The following is a 24142-nucleotide window of genomic DNA, read 5'->3' as shown; positions in this document are numbered from 1 at the left end:
CAAAGGAGAAAATCACAACCACAGAAATATTTATTTCAGAAATATTAATCTGCACCAAGCCTGTTATATTTGGCTGTATGGATTTAAGTCAGAGTTGTGAAGCTGTGCTATACGCTATATAAATATTTTTATTAACAAAAGTTCTCTTGTTAAAAAATGTTAAACGACGGTGGGACGGTGGGCAAGTAATTCAATCGGTGGATGGGCAAACACCGTAAAACAGATTTTTCACAAACCTAAGCATTATTTAGCTATTTATCAACATTTTACATAAGCGGCTGTGCACACTTATAACTTGTAACTTGAAGTCACCATTGTGGTGGGCAGTGTTTGCTTTAGTTGGGTCCTCATACTTCTTGCTAGGGGTGGGGGGATTAATCCTAATATCAATAGTATCGATACCAACATTGGTATTGGTATTGGTATTGGTATTGGTATTGGCTCGATAGTAGCTTTCTGAGATCAATACTTTTATTTAAATTTCATCTAATTTATGCTAAAGTACATTGCACCTGTTCCATAAAGAGCAGACATGTCTCTAAATACCCCGCTCCTTTTATATCTCGTATGCACCGATGCTCCTCCCTGCTCTGCTGTTATTAGTTGTCCTTTCATCACATGACTCAGCAGCGCCAAAGCGCAAGCACTTTTGGCTGTTCTGAGATGACAGAAAGAAAGAGGAGTGCTGTTTGGAGTTATTTTACTGCAGTAAATGAAAATATTGCAAACTGCGATGTTTGTAGAAAGTCTATTTGATACTGTGGCAACACCACAAATCTACACAAACACATAAAACAACACGAAAAAGAGAACGCCGAGCTGCAAAAAAGGAGAGAAGAGGAGGCAAATCCTCCAGACAGACCCCCAGCAGTGCCAGCCCTGAGACAGAGGTCACTGACCGAGTCATTTCAGAGAGGCAATGAATATCCAGGTAGCTAGCTTTAATATTTGAGTTATATAGGACATTCAGTATTAGTTAATGCCAATTTGAAAAAAAAAAAACGAATACTTGGTTATAGTTGAACTTGTTACTTTCATCATCAGGCTGATTAAATATAGCCTATATAGTCTCCAAATTAAAACCTGCTATTTATATGAATTATTTTGGAATTTAAACATATACAGTGGTGGCCAAAATGATTGGAACAGTAGTTTTTTCACCAGCTAAAAATAATGGTTTTAAGTCAGTTATCTTTTGCTGTAGTGTGTTAGTAGGAAATAAAAAAAAAAAACATTTAAAAACAACATTTTTAGCTGGTGAGAATACAGGTGTTCTAATAATTCTGGCCACCACTGTATACCATAAACTTAAAATATGAAAATGTCTGAATATCCCGTTTGTGTTAACTGTGAAAGGGACACTATAGGATTTATATTTTGGCTACATAGGTAAGATAGGCTTTAGGCTATGCTTAATTATTTTTCTATTTTACCTAGGTGCTTCCCCAAGAGCTATTGAAATTACAAAGAAATGATTGCAAAGGACCTGCAACCTCTTTCTGTGGTGTCAAGGTTTAAAAAGGGGCTGCAGGGAATATTTATTTGGATGTAGGAGGGCTTTGGGGTGTAAAGCCAAAGACTGAAGATTCGAAGCAATAGTAGTTTGTTTAGTTATTTGCACTTTATTTACTTCATTATATACAAGCAATTGTTTGCACTTTGTTTATAAAATAAGGCAATGTTTAGTGTCTAATGAAAGGGAAACACTTTATTTTGTTATTTTGAACAAAACAGTGAACAAAAACTGAAAAAAAAAAGTTTTAAAACATTTGTTCGCCAGTAATAATTTTGTGTTCTTTATTTATTTAAAATGTATTTGCATTTACATTTATTTGTTTAAAGACATTGAAGAAGTGCTAAAAGAGAAATGGTTTTGTTATTATATTATTGTTTCTGAACAAAAACCCCAGTCTGAAGGAAAGTTAAAAAAAATTCATTGTTCTCTAGTAATAAGTTTGTGTTTGCAAATCCAGATCATTACAATAATAAAAATGTTTTTATTTGGCTTAAAAGTGTTTAAAATTTGTCCTGGGTTTTAACATATACATTTAATTATAGCTGCTTTGAGAGCATTCAACTCATAAATCATGATACACTGTTCTCCCCTACAGAAAAGTACATTTAGGTTCAAGTGCATGCTTTTTAAAGTAAAAGTATCAGTATCGGTATCAATATCGGCGATACTGGCCCTGTATTTACTTGGTATCGGATCGATACCAAATTTTGCAGTATCACCCAGTCCTACTTCTTGCGTTAACATTTCTTTCGCTGCTGTAACTTGTGTGTGTTTGCTGTGGCAAAGAAAATCAAGACATAGATTAGATACAATCTCCCTGTCCTGCTGGTGAAGTCATAACAAAATGATGACCCAGTAACTTTAAAAACTCATCAAGGACCAAGATAAAGCAAACACTGCCCACCACAATGGTGACTTCAAATGAAATAATATCTAAACCTCTGTTAATTCTCACTAAGAGCTTCTGTAGACGTTTGACAGAAATAAAATCAGTCTGGTTAGTAATGAGTGAAGCTGGTGATGCTGTTTGTGGAGTTGTTTAATCATCCTTTGCTGGGATCTTGAGAGATTTATTGTGTTTAATTTACAGTTGATTTTACCAAATGCTCAATCTTCACTAATCACTAATCTACATATAATCATCCAATCATGAAAAAAGTTTTGCAATTTGTTATATATTTGTTATTTTACTCTACCATCATCCCTATCCCAAAGAAACCCAAAATTACAGGACGTAATGACTACAGACTTGTGGCTCTAACGTCTGTGGTCATGAAGTCATTTGATAGATTGGTCCTGGCCCACTTGAAGAACATCACTGGACATTTTGCATTTTGCTTACTGAGCAAACAGGTCTGTGGATGATGCAGTCAACGTAGGACTAAACTGCATCCTGTAACATCTGGACAGACCAGGAACTTATGTGAGGATCCTGCTTGACCTCCAACACTATCATCCCAAACCTCCTCCTGCCTAAATAAACTCAGTTTCTGTTCCCACCTTCCTCTGTCAGTGGATCACCAGCTTCCTGATAGACAGGCAGCAGTTAATAAAGCTGGGACAGTTCTCATTCAGCACCTGTATGATCAGCACTAGGTTTTTAGTGTGCATGGATCCACACTTCAAAAATCTGCCAAAATCTTTTGGCATATTCTTTTAAAAATACTAAGCTTTGCGCCACTCTTACTTTAATCTCACACACTATTCACAATGTATAGTATGAACATTAGGACACAGAGTATCACTCTCCTCTCCACCTTAATACTGGTACCATTAACTGCTGTCACATCATATACTGAAAATGCCTTAGTAAAAAGGTTCATATTTCAGCAGTCTTTAATGCCTTAAACATGCAGTCAAGCCAGTCACGCGGCCAAGAATGCATATGGATCATTCTATGCGATAGAGTCATTTGTTCTGTTTTGGTTACAGAGCTTAATAACAGAATTTTTTTCATAGACAGCTAAACAGCAACCTAAACATTTTATTTAAATCTGTATTTAAACTTCTTGAATGGTCTAAATTAGCTTAACTGATGCTTATTTTTAAAAACATTTCTAAAATTCTGTTAGAGTTTTTTGGAGTTAATCTCTTTACTTTCCTAAGTTATTTGAGATAAAATGATACATTAAGAACAGCTTGTAGCCTAGAACAGCTTCATGAAATGAAAACAAACACGTTTATGACATTACTTTTATTTATTCAGATGCAGAAGTAACATGTTATTTTTATTTTATTTTACTTTAATTTTTGTCAGTCTGGAAAACTCCAACAGTCTTCCTTAATTTGACAGATGCCCCTCATAATTTTGGCAAGGTGCTGAGATTTTCATGACAATACATTTTCCTCATCCACTGGAAATAAAACTTGAAAAAAAGAATGCAACACAAAAGCGCAGACACTGCATGTGGACACCATTCTTCAGATGAGATGTTAGACTGAGGTCCTGACCCTCTGTGGTCATTAAAAATCCCATGGCACTTCTCGTAAAGAGTAGGGGTGTATCGCTGGTGTCCTGGCTAAAGTTTCTCCACTAGAGCCTTATCAATCGTGTCCTCTTAATAATCCCCATTCATTGAATTGGCTTGATCACTCTCTCTCCTCTCCACCTGTAGCTGGTGTGTGGTGAGCACACCATTGTCCTGTGGCTGCCATCACATCATCCAGGTGGTTGAGGAGAGACCCCTCGTTGTAAAGCGCTTTGGGTGTATAGCAATTCATTCATTCGTTCATTTATTCATGTATAGGTTAATTCTGTAATCTGACACCACATTAATTTTGCATTAAAACCCTTTTTCGTGACAAAAAGCATTTTTCAAAAAGATTGTGTGAACATTTGTGAAATGCTAAACCTTTTTTGCCAAAAAGTCCTTGGATGGAAACCTGGCTAGTGATGACGATGATGAAGATTATAAAGAAACTAAGATGTGTTTCTTACAGGCTGATTTTATTAGCAGTTGATTGCGGTTCAGTCTGTTCCTTGTTTCTGTCTATCTTTCATTCTTCACAGTTGACTTTTTAACTTCTTTATAAGCATGTCTCTTTTTTTAATCTCTCAAGTTGCGCTCTTCTTCATTTTCCTCCAGTTGTTTTCTCTCCTCTTCCTCTCTCTGCCTCCTCTGTGTCCAAGCAGCTATATCATCAAAAGCTCCAGCAGCAGCAGCTCCAACAACAGCTCCAACAGCAGCTGTAACACCAGGAGCTCCAGCAAGAGCAGCACCAAAAAGGGCAGCAACAACAGCTCCAGCACACACAGCAGTAACAATTAAAACACTGCGAAAATAATTCACTTGTGGTTTTTTCCTCTCTTCCTCTCTCTGTCTCAGTTCCTCTTCTCCCAGTGTCCTCTCTCTTTCCTCTTGTTTAAATCTGTGAGCATCTTCATACATCTGGTTACTGTAGTGTCCTCCTCCATTCTGCTCTATCATTGTGTTAGACTTCTGCTGCAGATCATAGGCCTGTTTTCTGTTATTCTGATCTTTATTGTTGAAGACGTGGTATCTGCCTCCACACTGATCAACTAGACATTGTAATGCGTTGTTTTTCTCAATGAGTTTCTCCATGGGTTCTCCTCTCAGCAGATCTCCATGAGTAAAGAGAATGATGGAGTATTTTAACACTCCCTCTCCAAACATCGTCTCAATCATCTGAGGAATCTTCTGCTCATGTTCAGTGATTTTCATATTCACATTAAACACAATAAGAAAAGCGTGTGGTCCGGGACTGGATAAATACACACTTCTGGCTATCTCTGTCATTAACTGCTCTGGATTCATCTCTGTGTCAAAGAATGGAGGAGTGTCAACTACAGACACTTTACTGCCTGAAACTGTGGCACGTTTCTCTGTACATTCATGGGTTACTTCATTTGAGCCATCTGTAGATTTAAACGCGTTCTGTCCCAGTATTGTGTTTCCAGCTGCGCTCTTGCCGACACCTCTCCTACCCAGCAGCACAATCCTTCTGAATGAGCGACTGTCCTCAGAGATGTCTTGGATATTGATGGGAATATTTTGCCAAGGCTTTTTGGAAACTATGACAAAAGAAAGATTACAAACATTCACTTAGGCATGTACATCTTTGCTTAATAGACCTTTAATCACAGTCTGCATGTCGTCACATTCGGCTCTGATTAGTAGCGTAAATGAATTTCTGCATGCAGTATGGACAGACGCCAGGAAATTAAACTAGTTTAGTTGAATTTCACAAACATCAATATTTTATACACAGCAAAAAAACTGTGAAATTAACTCTCCTGGGAGTACATGTAAGACCACACTCAAGAGTTAAAGTTAATGAGGTAATTAAGCGATTGATTTAGTGATGATTGACCATTATTGAAGACACCTGATATTAACAAGCAGAATAACCAAAGACGAAAACCACAATTTGTGTGTCACCATTATAGTGATCAGTGTTTGCATTAGTTGGGCTCTTGACACTTACTTTTTTGATTTTGTTTGGCTATTGTAACAGTTATAACAGACAGACAAGCAAAGAGAAAAAATCATTTAGATTCTAAACCTAAAAGAGTTCAATTTTCCTTGATTATAACAGCCCTGTGATTCTAAACTATTTACTACAACTTAAACTTAAAAGGATTTCTTGAAAGTTGTTCAAATAATTAAACGTGCATCAAGATTTAGCATAGGAATCTCAACAATGGTGACAAATAGCATATTCAGAAAACAAGCTACTAAAAGTCACATAAAAAATAGTGAGAATAAAGGAAATTACTAAAATAATTTAGACTATAATTTATTCATGCTGAGATTCACAGGTTGATTCTTGATGTTTGTGTCTTTAAAAAAATAATTTTATCAAACAACTTTTAATGAATGTTTCAGATAAATTGAGAATGTTGGAAATCTTGTGCTGAATAATCACAGGGCTGCTACTATCAACAATGTAGATCCAACTCAGAGATCAGGCTTTAAATGAGTTCCAGGTAGAGATTTTTTCCCACTCTTTGCTTGGTTATAACGTGGTTATAACAGCCAAACAAAATGTAAGTGTCAAGAGCCCAACTAATGCAAACACTGACCACTATAATGCTGACATAAAAACTCCTTTGGTGATTCTGCTTGTTAACATCAGTCTTCATGCCTTCAATAATGGTCAACTATCACTCTATTAATCACTTAATTACCTCATTAACTTTAACTCTGCTTCGGTGTTCATTTAACACTGATTTGAACACTTTCACAGTTTTTTTTTTGTTTTTTGCTGTGTATACTTCAGAATATCATGACGCCATCTTCCTTCCGTTCACGATACTCTATGATTCTAAACTGAGTCTGGTGTCTTTAGAAGACGTATGTGCTGAATTTTACAAAAATAAATCACCACAGTCCCCTTTTATGGACACAGCCATTGATACAGGCTGCAGTGCAAGTTCTTTTTATGAAACTATTTGAACTTGGAAGTGTGATAAAGGATTATTACTATACTAACATATACTAACAGTTTCCATATGGTAAATAACTGTGTATGCAGATAAAGAGACAATACCACTAATGTTTAAACAACGTTGGTTTGTTGTATCTTTACATATGTTCTTATGTTTAGGCCACTCTTTTTAGTTATGCTAAAAACATTTCTTAAACATTATCCTTCATACTAAAACTGGGTAACCTGTGGATGCTATAAGAAAGCAAATTAAACATTATTTTATTTTGAAAGAACACAACCTAATCCCTCCATGTGTAATGTGATCCTTATCTCAGATCTAGTTATAATAGACTTACATCTCTGTAAGGTCCTCTGGAAAACTTTAGATATCAGAGATTTCACTTGGTCACTCTGTCCTTTTGTCATGTTGTTGAACACATGGAATCTGCCCTCATATTTCTGAGTGAGTTTCTTCAAGAATTCAGTCTCATGAATGACTTCATTTATGGTCTTGCCTTCTTCATCCAGCTTATCTCCTCTGGTGAACAGAATCCAGGTGTTTTCAATGTGTTTTTCTTTCAGCAGCTCCTCAAACTTCTCCACAATTTTCTGGTCTTCTTGAGTGAATCTGTCTCCTTGGAGAACCAGCAGAAACACAAACAGGCCTGATCCACATTTCTGGAGGACCTGTTCATATTGCCCAAGTTCTTCCTCTCTCTCTGCACCAGAAAGTCCTCGTGTGTCATAAACAATGACTGTGAATCCACAAACATCACCAACTTCTGCAGCAATATCTCGACTGACAGATTTGTAGCATTTCATTAAACTAAAAGCTTGTCGTCCCAGTATTGTGTTTCCTGTTGAACTTTTCCCAGCTCCTGTTCTTCCCAGCATGACCAACTGCAAGCACATTTTCGGCAATAAGTGTGTGCCCTGCATTTTTATTCCACAACCTAGAAATAAATAACATGGTGTAAGACAAAATAAGTTTTTGTGCATGTGTATATTTACATCCCTGTCACATGATCTTCCTAATTCAGTCAGTACAGCACTGCCAGTTTGTTTAGAATATAATGAAACATAGTTGCAAAACCTCCACTTCATGTTAATAATAACATTAATTTAATATTCATATAACATAAACACATTAATTTGATACATTTTGTTAGCTACATGACACACTGCATGAAAGGTAATATTTGAAAAGGCATAATAGGAGCACTTTAAGTTGAAATAACATTCTCATAATATATATATATATATATATATATTAATGAAACTTTTAACATGCTAATACAAATTTTGATGTTAATCAAACCTTACCTTTTTCTTGTAGCTTTTTCCTCTCTTCTTCCTCTCGTCTGAATCTGCGAGCATCCTTGTACATCTGAATACTGTAGTGTCCTCCTCCATTCTGCTCTATCATTATGTCAATCTTCTGCAGTAGATCGTTCACCTGCTCTCTGTCATTCAGATTTTTATTGTTAAAGATGTGATATCTGCCTTCACACTGATCCACTAAATCTTTTAATTTACAGTTCTGCTTAATGAGTTCCTTTATGGGTTCTTGTATCCTATCTCCATGAGTAAAGAGGATGATGGAGTATTTTAACACTTCCTCACCAAACATCATCTTAATCTTCTGAGGAATCTGCTGCTCCATCTCAGTGAATCTCATAATCACAGGAAACACAAAGAGAAAAGCGTGCGGTCCAGGACTGGATAAATAAACACATCTCTCTACCTCTAAAGTTAACTTTTCAGTTTTTATCTGTGCGTGAAAGAATCCAGGAGTATCAACTACAGACACAGATCTGCCTGAAACAGTGGTGTGTTTCTCAGATGATTTACGGGTTACTGATCTCAGTCCCATCTCAGATCTGAACTCTTTCTGTCCCAGTATTGTGTTTCCAGCTGCGCTTTTCCCAGCACCACTTTTACCCAGAAGAACAATCCGTCTGGTTGAGAGACTGGAAACAGGAATTCCTTGCAGTGGTTTGTTTGCCTCTGAATGAAAAAAGGAAACAGATCACACAAATCACTTTTTTTACTTCAACATGTATTTTACATACACAGCAAATAATCCAGTGTGAAATTAACTCTCCTGAGAGTACATGTGAGACCAGACTCAAGAGTGTGGCGCCATGTATGGCAGCCACAGTGCTAAGCTCCCCAGTTGTTTTAGTGTTTTTGTTAGTTTTTCCTGTTTTTTGTTTTGCAACACAATCAGTTTTACCCGGGATGAACTGCTAAACATTTGGGAGTATACACCACAAAACCTCCTAACGGTTTTCAATTATTCTGATGTTTTGCCAAACGTTGTAGTTGGCAAAGCGGCGGCACTGATCAAACGCTTTAGGATGCGCAGAAGGGGGAAGCGAGCCAGCGCGCTCGTGAAGCTTTGACAATGCGGATTCCGGTGTAGGGAATCAGAGCGAATCAGACAATGGAAGATTTGATCAGAACATTTGGTTGAAACCAAAGAGCCAAATTCCACAAACAGGCTCAGGACCACGTCATAAATCTGTCCAGGATACCCTGGCGCCAGCCAACCTGAAGAAGGGGATTGTCAATATTGGGGGCAAGAAACCCAAGATTAATGGTCAAAGATACAGCACATCAGGACCATCACATGAGGAAACTTTGTTGGGTGTTGCTCCCCCACCCAAGACAAGAACCAGACCGAGTTCCTTCTAAATTCCTTTGTTCCTCAGAACATGCCCTTAGTTCACAGAATGACAGAGAGACTGTCCCTTTTACCTAAATATGCACCAAAACGATGCTTAAAAGGACTTACAAATGAACATCAGTCCATTGCATAACTCCCTACTATGTATGTTACCCACACATTTGTCTATTATGTTCTAATCACTCGTTGTTTATGTCCTTTTAATAACTATTGAATAGCTTAAGGCTTTATATTCATGTTTGGTATATAAGAGTTTGAAAATTCATGCTTTGAATGTTTCCACCGATCAATTCACTGTCAAATGTGTTGTATTCATGTTATATGAATCATAGCCAAATTATACTCTGCAAGAGCGGGAAAATTCTGACCATGTGACTGATAAGATAACATGCTGCTTTATGTTTTGGGAGGAGAAACATAGCAATATCCCGAGTTAAGACAACATCTAATTGGTCAAGACACCATTTTGGGATGTGTCCAAAGCTGAGTTTAAAACCACAGGACACCATAAAATTTTGCTCTTAGTTGTGCTTTTAGTTGTGCTTTGTGCCATTTCTTTTACCCATGCTTTTTGCCATCATTTCTGCCGCTGCTCTTTGCGTTCTTTGAACATTTCCTGGCTTACACTCCAGCCACTCCTCTGAACGAAAACATGAGGAGATCGTCACATTTCTTTCTTTTACTTTAATCTTTTCTTTCTGTTGAGAGTTTCGTGTTCTAAGTTAAGTTTTGCTGCTAAACCTAGTCTCAGACTTCGTGCCCGCCTCAAAACTTCAACCAGCGTACACGACTCCATCCTTCAACCAACGCCCAAGACATCACTTCCAATGACCACAGACTTCCAACCAATCAGCAACCTTGGGGAACCCCTTTCTGCAATGACGTCATCAAAGGAAACCCCTTAACACAAAGGCAACGCAAGTACAACCTCCAGATTCTAGCTGAACTGGTGCATTTAATATAACGTTAAATAACCTCATTGAGAAACTCAACGCGAGGGTTAATTAAATGATTGATGGTTGTTCAGGTCTAAGCAATTGCATATACTTATGCTATAAACTTGGGATTTCACATTTTCACTCTTCTAAACTCATTCTTTCCTCATCTCTCTCTCTCTTTCTGCAACTTGTATGAATGTGTGAATGCGCGTCTGTGTTAGATTTGTTTATGTGTCTTAGGTTTTTCCAATAAATTCCTATTCATATTGAAAATAAAAGTATCTTGTTTTGTGCTTATAAATTAATGTCTTAAACTGCCGACCTTGTTACCGTGCTAATAAATAGTGTTTTCACTATATTTTGGATATTAGTCCAGTACAGAGTTGATGTTATACGGCTCGCTCAATGAATCACTGGCCGATTCATTGATCCGCTGTAAAACGGAGATTCTGTTCAATTTTAAATGATTCCCTTTGAGCTAAATTGACTTCTGTAGATCCCCTACACCGGACAGCACTGCCCAGCATACATCTAACGAATTCCTCCTGCTCTCCCAGTTAAATAAGGATTTCTCACACTCTGCTGCTCTGTGTTTCACGGAGATCTGGCTGAATGACGAGTTACTGGACGGAACACTTCATCTGCCGGGCTATCGTGTGGCGGCAGGATGTGCTTTTACATCAATAAAGGTTGGGGTACAGATGTAACGCTGTTAAAGAAGATGTGCTGTTCCAATCTTTTCATTGACTGTAAGCCATTCTATTCGCTGTGAGAGTTTTGCTTGTTCATTCTCATAAGCGTCTACATTCCACCACAAGCGCAGGTGAGCCGGGCTTTACAGAAACTCACTGATCAGATAACAGACACGGAGCAAAAACACCCAGACTCTGTTTTAATCATTCTTCAGGATTTTAACAAAGCAAATCTCTCCTGTAAACTGCCCAAATACAGTCAGCATGTTGCATGTTCCACCAGAGACCATAATATATTGGACTGCTGTTACACCACAATAAGGAATGCATATCACTCTGTCCCACGGGCAGCTTTGGGGCTCTCTGATCACTGTTTGGTTCATCTTATACCAACCTACAGGCAAAAACTTAAATCTGCTAAACCTGTAGTAAAGACTTAAAGAGATAGACCAACGAAACAGAGTGTTTTTTACAGGACTGTTTCAAATTTTCTGATTGGAGTGTTTTTGAAGCTGCTGCCACCGATCTGGATGAGCTCACAGAGTTTCTATGAAGATATGTGCATTCTTGCCAGGACTCATTTAACTTAAAACAATGACAAACCATGGTTCAATGCAAACTCAGACAGCTCCATCAAGCCAAAGAAGATGCATACAGGAATGGGAAAATGGAATGGAAAAGGAGATCAAAGTGGCAAAGAGGAATTATTCAGAAAAGCCAAGGAACCAATTCTATTCCAGTGACTCTTCATCAGTGTGGAAAGGTCTGAAAGATATTACCAACTGCAAGACACCCTCCCCCAGCACTGTAGAGAACCAACAACTGGCAGATGATCTGAATGAGTTTTATTGCAGGTTTGAAAAAACACCATTAACACCTCCAACAACTCTGCTCTCCCCTCCTCCTGCACTTCAGATCAGGGAAGGTGAAGTGCACCAGGTCTTCAGAAAGAACAAAAGAAGAAAGGCGCCAGGCCCAAATGGTGTGACACCAGCCAGTCTGAAAACCTGTGCTGACCAGCTGGCCCCCATTTTTTCACAGATCTTTAACAGGTCTCTGGAGTTATGTAAAGTCCCTTCCTGCTTCAAACGCTCCACCATCATCCCCGTTCCCAAGAAACACAAGGACACAGGACTTAAAGACTACAGACCTGTGACGCTAACGTCTGTCATCAAGAGTCGTTCGAAAAACTGGTTCTGGCTTATCTGAAGGACATCACCGGACCCTTACTGGACCCCCTGCAGTTTGCTTATCAAGCAAACAGGTCCGTGGATGATGCAGTAAACACACTCCAAAAAATGTTGCAGCGTAAACTTAAACTTTACGTAATTCAATTACATACAAAAGTTCCATGCATTTAGATTACATAGCGTTAATTTAAGAAAATCAATTAAACTTAATGTGATTCAAATGCATCAGTCTTACGTGAATGAAACAGGTAAAGTTGATGTAATATTTCCCAGTGTTAAACAAACCCTGCTCAGTGTTCATGTGTTTCCACACTACAGAGTGTTCAAGTAGCATTGACACAGTGTTGGAGTTAAGGAGATCATTATGTCATGATTGACCAATAATGATCAACACCTGCTGTTTACAAGCAGAATCACAGAAGGAAAGAGAAACACAAGAATCAGCCACAGCCAAAGATAAAATGAACTTAAATAAATGAAGACATTAAATCTCTGATTAAACAACTCCACAAACAACATTACAGTTTGACTTGATTTCTGTCATATATCCACAAAAATTCTGTGGATATCACTTATCCAGTTATTTATTTAACACACATAATTATTTACACTTCAAATTTGCGCCTTATGTACATACTAAATTGTTTATTTTGTATACTGTAAAGTTATTGCTATTTTGGACACTTTCTGTCTTGTGTAATTGTATATTGTTCTTTTTATTATGTCTTTTATCGTGTCTGGTCCTGTCACTGTCATTTTGTGGAGCTTCTATCTCTACAACAAATTCTTAGTATGTGTAAACATACATGGCAATAAAGCTCATTCTGATTGTGATTCTGATTAAATTAACACTGAAGCAGAGTTAAAGTTAATGAAATCATTAAGTGATCATTTGAGTGATCAAAGTGGTTAAAAAGTGTATAAACATTATTTTTTTAAGAAAGTGACTAGTCGTTTTGCTAGACAAGACCCTTATTCTTTGGCTGGGATCATTTAGAGCCCTTTGAAGCTTAACTGAAACTGCGTTCAATCTGCTGGCCACCACTGAAGTCCACTATATGGAGATATAGGAATGTTTTCCTCAAACAACTTAATTTCAGCAACTTTTACTATAAGAAATTGCTTACTGTGATGCAGATCTAATTTAAACAGTGATATGTGATAGGCTTGTCTAAAATATGCTAAATTTAATAGAACCTTTTGTCATTTAAGAGATTATACAAGGCCATGTTGCTCAGCAGATTTCTGAAAAATTCTAAATTAACAGATACTTTTATTAGACATTATATTTGGGCAAACTCAAAGGAAAATGTGATGTCTATGATTATTGCCTGCTTTACCAATTGGATGAAAAGGAATATGTGTATGCGTAATATATGATGGCTTCAAGAGGCAATAGGGAATGGAACAATTAAAACAAAACAATAGAACTAAAAGATCTTATAAACAAGACCTTAATGGGTATAATTTTTAAGACAAAATATAAAATTAATTAGGATTTGAATCAATAATTATCTGGATTACCCTAAACAAAACTAGAATGGATTAATTATATAATCAACAAAGATTTATATATTAAACAGATGTTGCTTTAACTGCACTAGGAGAACAGGCACACAAAACAACTAGAATAACATGACAAAATAAACAAGCCCTTAATTGGTTATAGTTTGAAGGAATGTACATGAAGATGTTACACGTATATACCAAATAATACTCCATCTAGAGTAACACTTAGTGAAGTTAATATTAGTTCTTAATTTTTTACTGATTTGCTCTAGGAGACCGAACAAGAATTCTGTCTGTTCCGTTCACAAAGCCTCCCGTTTGTTCCTGAAGTGGGACACACTAAAATCTTTCCTCAGGAAAGAGATTGCAGTTTCCATCAAAATCTCTGCCTCTACTATGGTCAAGCCAGCCACATGAAAGCCTCCTGCTCCTGATAGAGACAATGAGTTTAATAGATTCAGGAACGGCAGGAAATTTTATTGATGCTGACTTTTTTTATTGATTCTTGACTTCCCTCTTATACCCTGTAAATCTCACATGGCAGTGCTAGATGGGAGACCTCTGGTCACCAGTCGGGTCCAATACACTACCAATGACATCTGCCTGACTACTGGCACCATGCACACAGAAATCATCTGTTTCTACATCATACAAGCTCCTAACAACCCAGTCATACTTGGACTCCCCCTGGCTTCAGCTTCACTAACCACAGATCTCATGGACTGAGAGACAAATTACTCACTGGTCAGCCAAGTGTTTAGCACAGTGTCTTCAGACTCTGGAACCGACGTTACTTGAAGCTGCTTCTGTCAAAATTCTTTGCACGCAGCTGAAATTCCCTCAGAGTATGCTGACCTAGCTGAAGCATTTAGCAAGTCCAAAAGCCACTCAATTGACCTCCTCATCAACACAGAGACTGTGCCATGGAGCTGCTTCGTGGGATTACACCGCCCAAGGGTCCTCTTTCACAACCACAGACCAAATACATGAAAGCCTACATTGAAGAGGAATTAGGGTTTTATCATTCCTTCCATGTCTCCTGCGTCTGCTGGATTCTTCTTTGTCAAAAAGAAAGATGGCAGCCTTCAGTCTTGTATTGACTACAGAGGTTTAAATGAAATAACTTAAGTTCCAGTATCCCCTACCTCTAGTTCCGCCAGCTCTGGAGCAACTCCGCTCTGCCAAATACTTCACCAAACTCGACCTACGCAATGCTTACAGTTTGATTTGCATCAGAGAGAGGGATGAGTGGAAGATGGCCTTCTTCACCACGTCTGGGCACTATGAGTACTGGGTTATGCCCTTCGGGCTTGTCAACACTCTTTCAGTCTTTCAAGTCTTCATAAACAATGTATTCCGTGACATGCCAATCATGGACGACATTCTTGTTTACTCAAACTCCCTCGAGACACACATTAACCATGTCCAAGCTGTCCTGCAACATTTTATCTCTCACCAGTTGTATGTTAAAGCAGAGAAATGTGCTTCAATGATTCAAAGGGGAAGGTCAATTGCTTATCTTGGTCACCAGCAGCTGACAGAGCCTTTGATCAGAGCCTTTGACAGAGCCTTTGATCACCACCAACCACCAGCAAGCAGATCGCCACCAACATCCTAACCCTGAGTATGTCCCAAGATTGTGGGTCTGGCTTTCCACTCGAGATCTTCGGCTCTGACTACCAGGTAAGTGGGTCCATTCAAAGTCATCAGACAAATAACTCCTGTTTCTTATAATGTGGCTATACCTTCACAATATCTCACTCACATTTCTTGTCTCTCTGCTCATAGCTCCCAGCACCGAGGAGGAGTTCTGCAATATCTCGTGGACTAGGAGGGGTACAGACCTGAGGAGAGGTCCTGGGTCGATGCCAAGGACATTCTTGACCCATCTCTAACCGCTGATTTCCACTTGACCCATCCAGATAAACTGGCCCCCCGTCCTTGCGGAAGACCTCAGCGCTGCTTGCCTTCTCACGTCACTGAGGACGAGACAGTTTAGCCAGTCTGTCTGCTTTCTGACCTGTACACTTGACTAACTGGGGCCCAGGTCAGGAAGCAGATAGACTGGCTAAACCAGTCTTAATAGTGGGTGACTTTAACATCCATGTTGATAATGAAAACGATGCACTGGGAGCAGCATTTGTAGACATTCTGAACTCTATTTGGGTTAGACCTACTCATTGTCGAAATCATACTCTAGACTTAATACTGTCACATATAATTAATGTTAATGTTATTGAAATTCTGCAGCAAAGCGATGATATCTCAGATCATTATGTAGTCTTGTGTATACTCTAGATAACAAAAACTGTAATTTAACTCCTTATTAAAAGTATAGTAGGACCATTACTTCTACTATAAAAGACTGCTTTGTAAGTAGTCTTCCTGACTTACCTGAATTCCTCAGCATGTCCAATATCTTATAAAAACTTACTGATGTAACAGAAATTATTGACTCTCTCTTTTCTAGCACTCTAGATACGGTCGCTCCTCTGCACCTAAGGAAGATTAAGGAAAACAGTCTGACCCCGTGGTATAACGAGCACACTTGTGCCATAAAGAGAGCAGCCCGGAAAATGGAGCGCAGCTGGAGGAAAACAAAACTAAACTTCCTATAGAAAAGCATTAAAAACTGCAAGATCTGCTTACTTTTTTACTCTTTTAAAAGAAAACAAACATAACCCTAGGTATTTATTCAATACAGTGGCTAAGTTAACAAAAAATAAAGAACTAACAGGCGTTGGCTGTGCCCTTCAGAATAGCAGTAATGACTTTATGAACTACTTCACTTCCAAGATCAATACTATTAGAGACAAAATTGTCACCATGCAGCCGTCAGTTACAGTATTGCATCAGTACGCTATAGATCTCCTGGGGAACAATTCCACTCATTCTCTACTGTAGGAGAGGAAGAATTGTATAAACTTGTTAAATCATCTGAACTGTATGTTAGACCCTGTTCCATCTAGACTACTAAAAGACTTGCTTCCAGATGTCATGGGTCCTCTTCTGAATATTATAAATTCGCCATTGTTATTAGAATATGTCCCCAAAACCTTCAAACTGGCTATTAAGCCTCTAATTAAAAAACCACAACTTGACCCCAACAAATTAATTAATTACAGACCAATCTTGAATCTCCCTTTTCTGTCAAATATATTAGAAAAGGTAGTATCCTCACAATTATGTTCCTTCCTACAGAAAAATGATATCTGTGAGGATTTCCAGTCAGGTTTTAGACCATATCATAGTACTGAGACTGTTCTTATTAGAGTTACAAATTATCTGCTCGTCATCATCTTGTTTAGCTCCTCAGTACCTGAGCGAGCTCTTATCACATTTATAGTCCCTCACGTCCGCTGCATTCTCAAAACTCTGGCAATTTGATAATACCTAGAATATCAAAATCAACCACAGGTGGCAGATCATCTTCTTATTTAACACCCAAACTCTGGAACAATCTACCCAACACTGTTCGGGACGCAGACACACTCTGTCAGTTAAAATCCAGATTAAAGACCCATCTCTTTAACCTGGCTTACACATAACACGTCAACATATTTCTGTAATTTAAATCCATTAAAGGATTTTTAGGCTGCGTAAATTAGGTCAACCAGAACCGTTTTTTTTTTCTTATTCCGAGGTCACCTTAACCACCAGATCCAGTCCGTATCCAGATCAGATGGTCACTGCAGTCCCCCGGATCCAGTCCATACCCAGCCCAGATGGTGGATCAGCACCTAGAGATGACCTCTACAGCCCTGAATGTCAGCGGAGACTACATCAACTAAATGAGCCCCAGAGACGGATCCCCAGTGAAGACCTCGTCATCTAGACGCCCACTGGCACAAGACCATGGGAACCAGATGAGTCCTCTGCGTGTGGCCAGAGGAGAACTATGGCCCCCCCGACTGAGCCTGGTTTCTCACGATTTTTTTTTTCCATTCTGTCACCGATGGAGTTTTGGTTTCTTGCCGCTGTCGCCTCTGGCTTGCTTAGTTGGGGACACTAATTTTTTAAACGATATCATATACTATTTGAACTGAACTGAGCTGGATGATGACATAATTGAATTCAGTGATGAACTGCCTTTAACTGAAAATTGAGTGTTTACTGTTGCCCTTTTGCATTATTGATGCACTGTTTCCTATTTAATACTATGCAGCTGCTTTGTCACAATTCTGTATTGTTAAAAGCAGTATATAAATAAAGGTGACTTGACGTCAGGACCCGCTCGCAGAGAGGGGGCTTAGTAAAGAATCCGGCCTCTGTGGTTTCCCCTGATCTTCACCAAAGGTCGCCATCACCTTAGTACTGACTCTCCCCTTCTAACATTTCCCATTACCCCGTACCTGGCACTGATCGCAAGCCTTTGTCTCATACTCACTCCTTGCAAAGTCTTGTTTTGCCCCGGCTGATATTTCTGAGCATTGTTACCAATTCTATTGGATTACCATGTTTGACCCTGAATTGTTTCTCTCATTGGATTGTACTCTGCCTGCCTTTTGACCCTCTGCTCTGTTTAATGGACTATTGTTTGCTCTGCTTGCTGCCTGCACCGATCTCTCACCTGCCTTATTACTCCGCTTTTTGTCTTGCCTCTGATAATCCTGTTTGCTGTTGTTCGACCATACCTGTACTACTGCAGTTAAAAGCTGCAAATGGATCCTCACTCCACTGACTCATCTTTATACAGATGCATCATAGCTGCTTTTTACATAAAGAAAGTAAACTTGACTGTGATCAAACGTGTGTTCCTGCAGAACATTCACCTGCTGGTTAACACTGAGTTTGAGTTTTTATTCATCTTTATTATCTGTATTCCCACGTAGGAGGAGACGTTCTCGCAACGTTCCCTAAAAGTTGTCTAAAGGTGACGAATGTCCCTAACCTTTACAGGACATTGGAGACGTTCCTAAAACGTCCTCTTTTGGTTACGAAAGTGCTGGTACTCAATGTTCGTTATACGACTTTAGGGGCACGTTCCATTTTGGTTATTTTTTGGTCACATAAGAACGTTACAAAGATGACATTTGGGACATTAACAGAACGTTCTCACATGGTCCTCTTTTAGTCATATAATAACGTTCACAATACGACTTTAGGAGGACGTTACTGGTTATTCTGTGGTCACATAACAACATTACAAAGAGGACATTTAGGACGTTAACACACTGAAAAAATGTTTTCATTCATCCAGTTAAAAAAATTAGATTGAAAAAATGTTTTCATTCATCCAATTACAGAAATTTAGGGTAATGGTTCACATCTATATTTTATAACTTGAGCCAATGAAAAATAAATAAATTGCACTAAACAAAATTTCTATGAAAATTATTTTATAAAACCTGGCACGAAAGTATATTTTTCTTGTCAATTAATTTAAATTCTAGTTTTGATCTAAACAAAAAGATATAGATTTAATCAAAACAAAAATTCCCATTTAAGAAATAATTTATTAAAACAATTTATAATTACTACAACTGACTTCCAGTCACAGCCTTAGATGAAATCAACTGAAATAAAAGATGAAATCTCTCAAGATCTCAGCAGAGGAGGATTAAACAACTCCACAAACAGCATCAGCAGCTTCACTCATTACTAACCAGTTTGACTTAACTTCTGTCATATGTCTAAAAAAAGTTTTTTTATTGAAAACAGAGGTTTAGTGTTGAATGGTTTGTTTGAAGTCACCATTAATGTGGTCATTGTATGCTTTAGTTGTGCTCTTGACCCTTGACTTTTTAATGTTAGCTTTTCTTTGGCTGCTGTAACTCTGTGTTTGCAAAGCACATTTGTTATGGTAAAAAAGCCAAAAGAAAATATGATCAGGTAGTGCTGGCTGGTTATTGACAGTAACGTAGTCATGTACTGGCCTGACACGCTGATCTCTCTCAAATTTGAACCTATGAGCATTTGATTGTAAAAATAACTTTACATTGTTGATAAAAGTAATGATTTAATTTGAACATCTGTTCTGTTTAACCACACACAATCATCAAGAATCAGCATATGAAGCTCAATGATGGTGACAATAAACAAAAAGCTTCATGCTGCAGTGCATTCTGGGAACTCCAATCAAAACTCAAGAATGGCTCCCAGAATGCATTGCAACATGAATAAATTATGCACCTGAATTGTCTTAGTATTTTTTTTATGTTTACTATTTGCTTTAATTTTTGCTATTTGTGTTGCAACTTATTAGTAGCTTGTTTTTTATGATGTTCAAAGATCTGTTTATCTGAATATTTTGTTGATTGTCACCATTGTTGAGATTCTTACGCCGATTCTTCATGTCTATGTGTGCCACAAGTCAATGCTTTTGGTGCACAAAACAAATGTTCACATGGTCAAAAGCACAGTCAGTAAACTGATAAGCTACTGTAGTAAACAATGCAACAATCAATGAGTCAAGCCACTATATAAAGGTTTCACCAGCATCAAGAGGCCAATATTACCTGATTGCATTTTATCTTAGCTTGCTCTGCTATCATAATGTGCTTTCTCAACACAGGATTGCAGCAGCAAAAAAAAAAAAATAACATATATTTTATGTCAACAACCAAGTGACCAACTAAAGCAAACACTATTCACCAAAATGGTAACCTTCAAATGTAATTCACTAAAACTGTGAAAATAAACCTCTGTTAATTCTCAGTAAGAACTTCTGCATGACAAATAAAGTCAAACTGTTTGTGGAGTTTAATCCTCCTTTGCTGAGATCTTAAGAAATGTAATGTCTTTTATTTCAGTTGATTTCGTCTGTGACTGGATGTCAGTTGCAGTAATTCTAAATAATTTATAATCTTATTTCTTAAATGAGAAATTTTGTTTTGATTAAATCTATATCTTTTTATTTTGATCAAAACTAGAATTTAAATTAATTGACTTTCTTCAACAAGAAAAATATACTTTCATGCCAGGTTTAATAAAACAGTTTTCATAGAAATATTGTTTAGTGCAAATTATTTATTTTTCATTGGCTCAAGTTATAAAACATAGATCCGAACCATTAACGTCCTGAATGTTCTGTAAAGGTCTTCCAAATAACGTCCCCCAAACCTTTAAAGAACTCCACATCGTGACCGTTTCAGAACGTTATGGGGACGTCCTTGACACCAGTGGGGACGTTCTGAGGACGTTCTGGGAACGTAAAATTTCTAGCGGGGTTATACTTTTAATTTTTAATGTAGAGATTTAAACTATGTTCGTTATATACAAGGCTTAACAAATTTATTAAAACAAATTTATGTAAGGTTTTTAACAAATTATGTAAGATTTGTGCCACTGCTGCTTCAAACTAACAGTATTGGTGTTTACCAAAATCATTTTTTAGATTTCTGTATTGGTTAGTCCTTCAATATGCATAAGCTCTTTAGTAACAGTAGTAGGCTACTTCTAATGCTATAATATAATTAAGATGGCTTGAGAAAGCCAACTTACTGATATGCTATTTTCTTTGGAGACTAAATCTGTCGACACTAACTCGTCCTAGAGCTTTAACTCTACAAACTCCAAACTCAGCCCAGATCTTCAGACTGATCCCACCGAGTGTGCTATTACTTTTCTAACTGATCGGACTTACGATTTTCCTAAAAATGACGATTAAAATTGGGAAAAATCCCATAGACTTACATTGACGGAATGTTCAAATGAGCCAACACTCTTCAAATTCCAACTGTCAAAACTCCCAGAATCCTTTGAGCCTCAATCAAGCTTCCCTTCTATGTACTGTATTTCTAATCCATTTAAACTCATTCAAACTCATCTATCTATCTGTCTATCTATCATCTAACCATTACTATCTATCTATCTGTCTGTCTGTCTATCTATCTACACCCAGCAACCAGAATCATGCTAGTAACTTGCTAATTATGTTAGCAAAATGCTAGTAACTTGCTAATCATGCTAGAAACATGCTAGTAACTCGTTAATCATGTTAATAACATGCTAACGACATGCTAATCATGCTACAATCATGCTATCAACATGCTACTAACTTGCTAATCTTGCTAGAAACATGCAAGCAACTTGCTAATCATGCTAGTAACTTGTTTATCATGCTAACAATATGCTAGTAGCTTGCTAATTATGTTAGCACCATGCTAGTAAAATGCTAGTAACTTGCTAATCATGCTAATAACATGCTAATCATGCTACAATCATACTATCAACATGCTGCTAACTTGCTAATCTTGCTAGAAACATGCTAGCAACTTGCTAATCATGCTAGTAACTTGTTTATCATGCTAACAGTATGCTAGTAGCTTGTTAATTATGTTAGCACCATGCTAGTAAAATGCTAGTAACTTGCTAATCATGCTAATAACATGCTAATCATGCTACAATCATGCTATCAACATGCTACTAACTTGCTAATCTTGCTAGAAACATGCTAGCAACTTGCTAATCATGCTAGTAACTTGTTTATCATGCTAACAGTATGCTAGTAGCTTGTTAATTATGTTAGCACCATGCTAGTAAAATGCTAGTAACTTGCTAATCATGCTAATAACATGCTAATCATGCTACAATCATGCTATCAACATGTTACTAACTTGCTAATCTTGCTAGAAACATGCTAGCAACTTGCTAATCATGCTAGTAACTTGTTTATCATGCTAACAATATGCTAGTAGCTTGCTAATTATGTTAGCACCATGCTAGTAAAATGCTAGTAACTTGCTAATCATGCTAATAACATGCTAACAACATGCTAATCATGCTACAATCATGCTATCAACATGCTACTAACTTGCTAATATTGCTAGAAACATGCTAGCAACTTGCTAATCATGTTAACAAAATGCTAATAGCTTGCTAATTATGTTAGCACCATGCTAGTAAAATGCTTGTAACTTGCTAGTCATGCTAGAAACATGCTAGAAACATGCTAGTAACTTGCTAATCATGCTAACAACATGCTAGTAACTCGCTAGTCATGCTAGAAACATGCTAGTAACTTGCTAATCATGCTAACAACATGCTAGTAACTTGCTAGTCATGCTAGAAACATGCTAGTAACTTGCTAATCATGCTAATAACATGCTAACAACATGCTAATCATGCTACAGTCATGCTAGCAACATGCTACTAACTTGCTAATCATGCTAGAAACATGCTAGCAACTTGCTAATCATGCCAGTAACTTGCTAATAATGCTAACAACATGCTTGTAACTTGCTAGTCATCCTAGAAACATGCTACCAACATGCTAGTAACTTGCTAATCATGCTAGTAACATACTAGTAACTTGCTAATCATGCTAACAACATGCTAGTAACTTGCTAGTCATGCTAGAAACATGCTAGTAACTTGCTAAGCATGTTAATAATATGCTAACGACATGCTAATCATACTACAATCATACTATCAACATGCTGCTAACTTGCTAATCTTGCTAGAAACATGCTAGCAACTTGCTAATCATGCTAGTAACTTGTTTATCATGCTAACAGTATGCTAGTAGCTTGTTAATTATGTTAGCACCATGCTAGTAAAATGCTAGTAACTTGCTAATCATGCTAATAACATGCTAATCATGCTACAATCATGCTATCAACATGCTACTAACTTGCTAATCTTGCTAGAAACATGCTAGCAACTTGCTAATCATGCTAGTAACTTGTTTATCATGCTAACAGTATGCTAGTAGCTTGTTAATTATGTTAGCACCATGCTAGTAAAATGCTAGTAACTTGCTAATCATGCTAATAACATGCTAATCATGCTACAATCATGCTATCAACATGCTACTAACTTGCTAATCTTGCTAGAAACATGCTAGCAACTTGCTAATCATGCTAGTAACTTGTTTATCATGCTAACAACATGCTAGTAACTTGCTAATTATGTTAGCAACATGCTAGTAAAATGCTAGTAACTAGAAACATAATCATGCTAAAACATGCTAACAACATGCTAACATGCTAATCATGCTAAGTAACATGCTAGTAACTTGCTAATATGCTAGAAACATGCTAGCAACATGCTAATCATGTTAACAAAATGCTAATAACTTGCTAATTATGTTAGCAACATGCTAGTAAAATGCTTGTAACTTGCTAGTCATGCTAGAAACATGCTACCAACATGCCAGTAACTTGCTAATCATGCTAACAACATGCTAGTAACTTGCTAGTCATGCTAGAAACATGCTAGTAACTTGCTAATCATGCTAACAACATGCTAGTAACTTGCTAGTCATGCTAGAAACA

The 24142-nt window shown here is 37.5% G+C and overlaps 1 protein-coding gene across 2 annotated transcripts in view; it reads right to left on the bottom strand.

Moving 5' to 3' along the window:
* Positions 1–3820: 3820 nt before the first annotated feature.
* Positions 3821–24142, bottom strand: part of LOC127162024 (GTPase IMAP family member 8) — a 31699-nt gene continuing 11377 nt past the window's right edge. For both annotated transcript variants that reach the window (XM_051104799.1, XM_051104800.1), the window contains 3 exons: positions 8231–8914; positions 7264–7860; positions 3821–5549 (listed from right to left, as the gene is read on the bottom strand). In XM_051104799.1, the coding sequence (XP_050960756.1) occupies positions 4564–5549; positions 7264–7860; positions 8231–8914 (2267 nt within the window). In that variant the 3' untranslated portion in view covers positions 3821–4563. The remainder of the gene's footprint in view (positions 5550–7263; positions 7861–8230; positions 8915–24142) is intronic.

Source organism: Labeo rohita, unplaced genomic scaffold, assembly GCF_022985175.1.
Source record: "Labeo rohita strain BAU-BD-2019 unplaced genomic scaffold, IGBB_LRoh.1.0 scaffold_81, whole genome shotgun sequence".
Taxonomy (NCBI): domain Eukaryota; kingdom Metazoa; phylum Chordata; class Actinopteri; order Cypriniformes; family Cyprinidae; genus Labeo; species Labeo rohita.
This window is presented reverse-complemented; position numbering and strand designations above follow the sequence as displayed.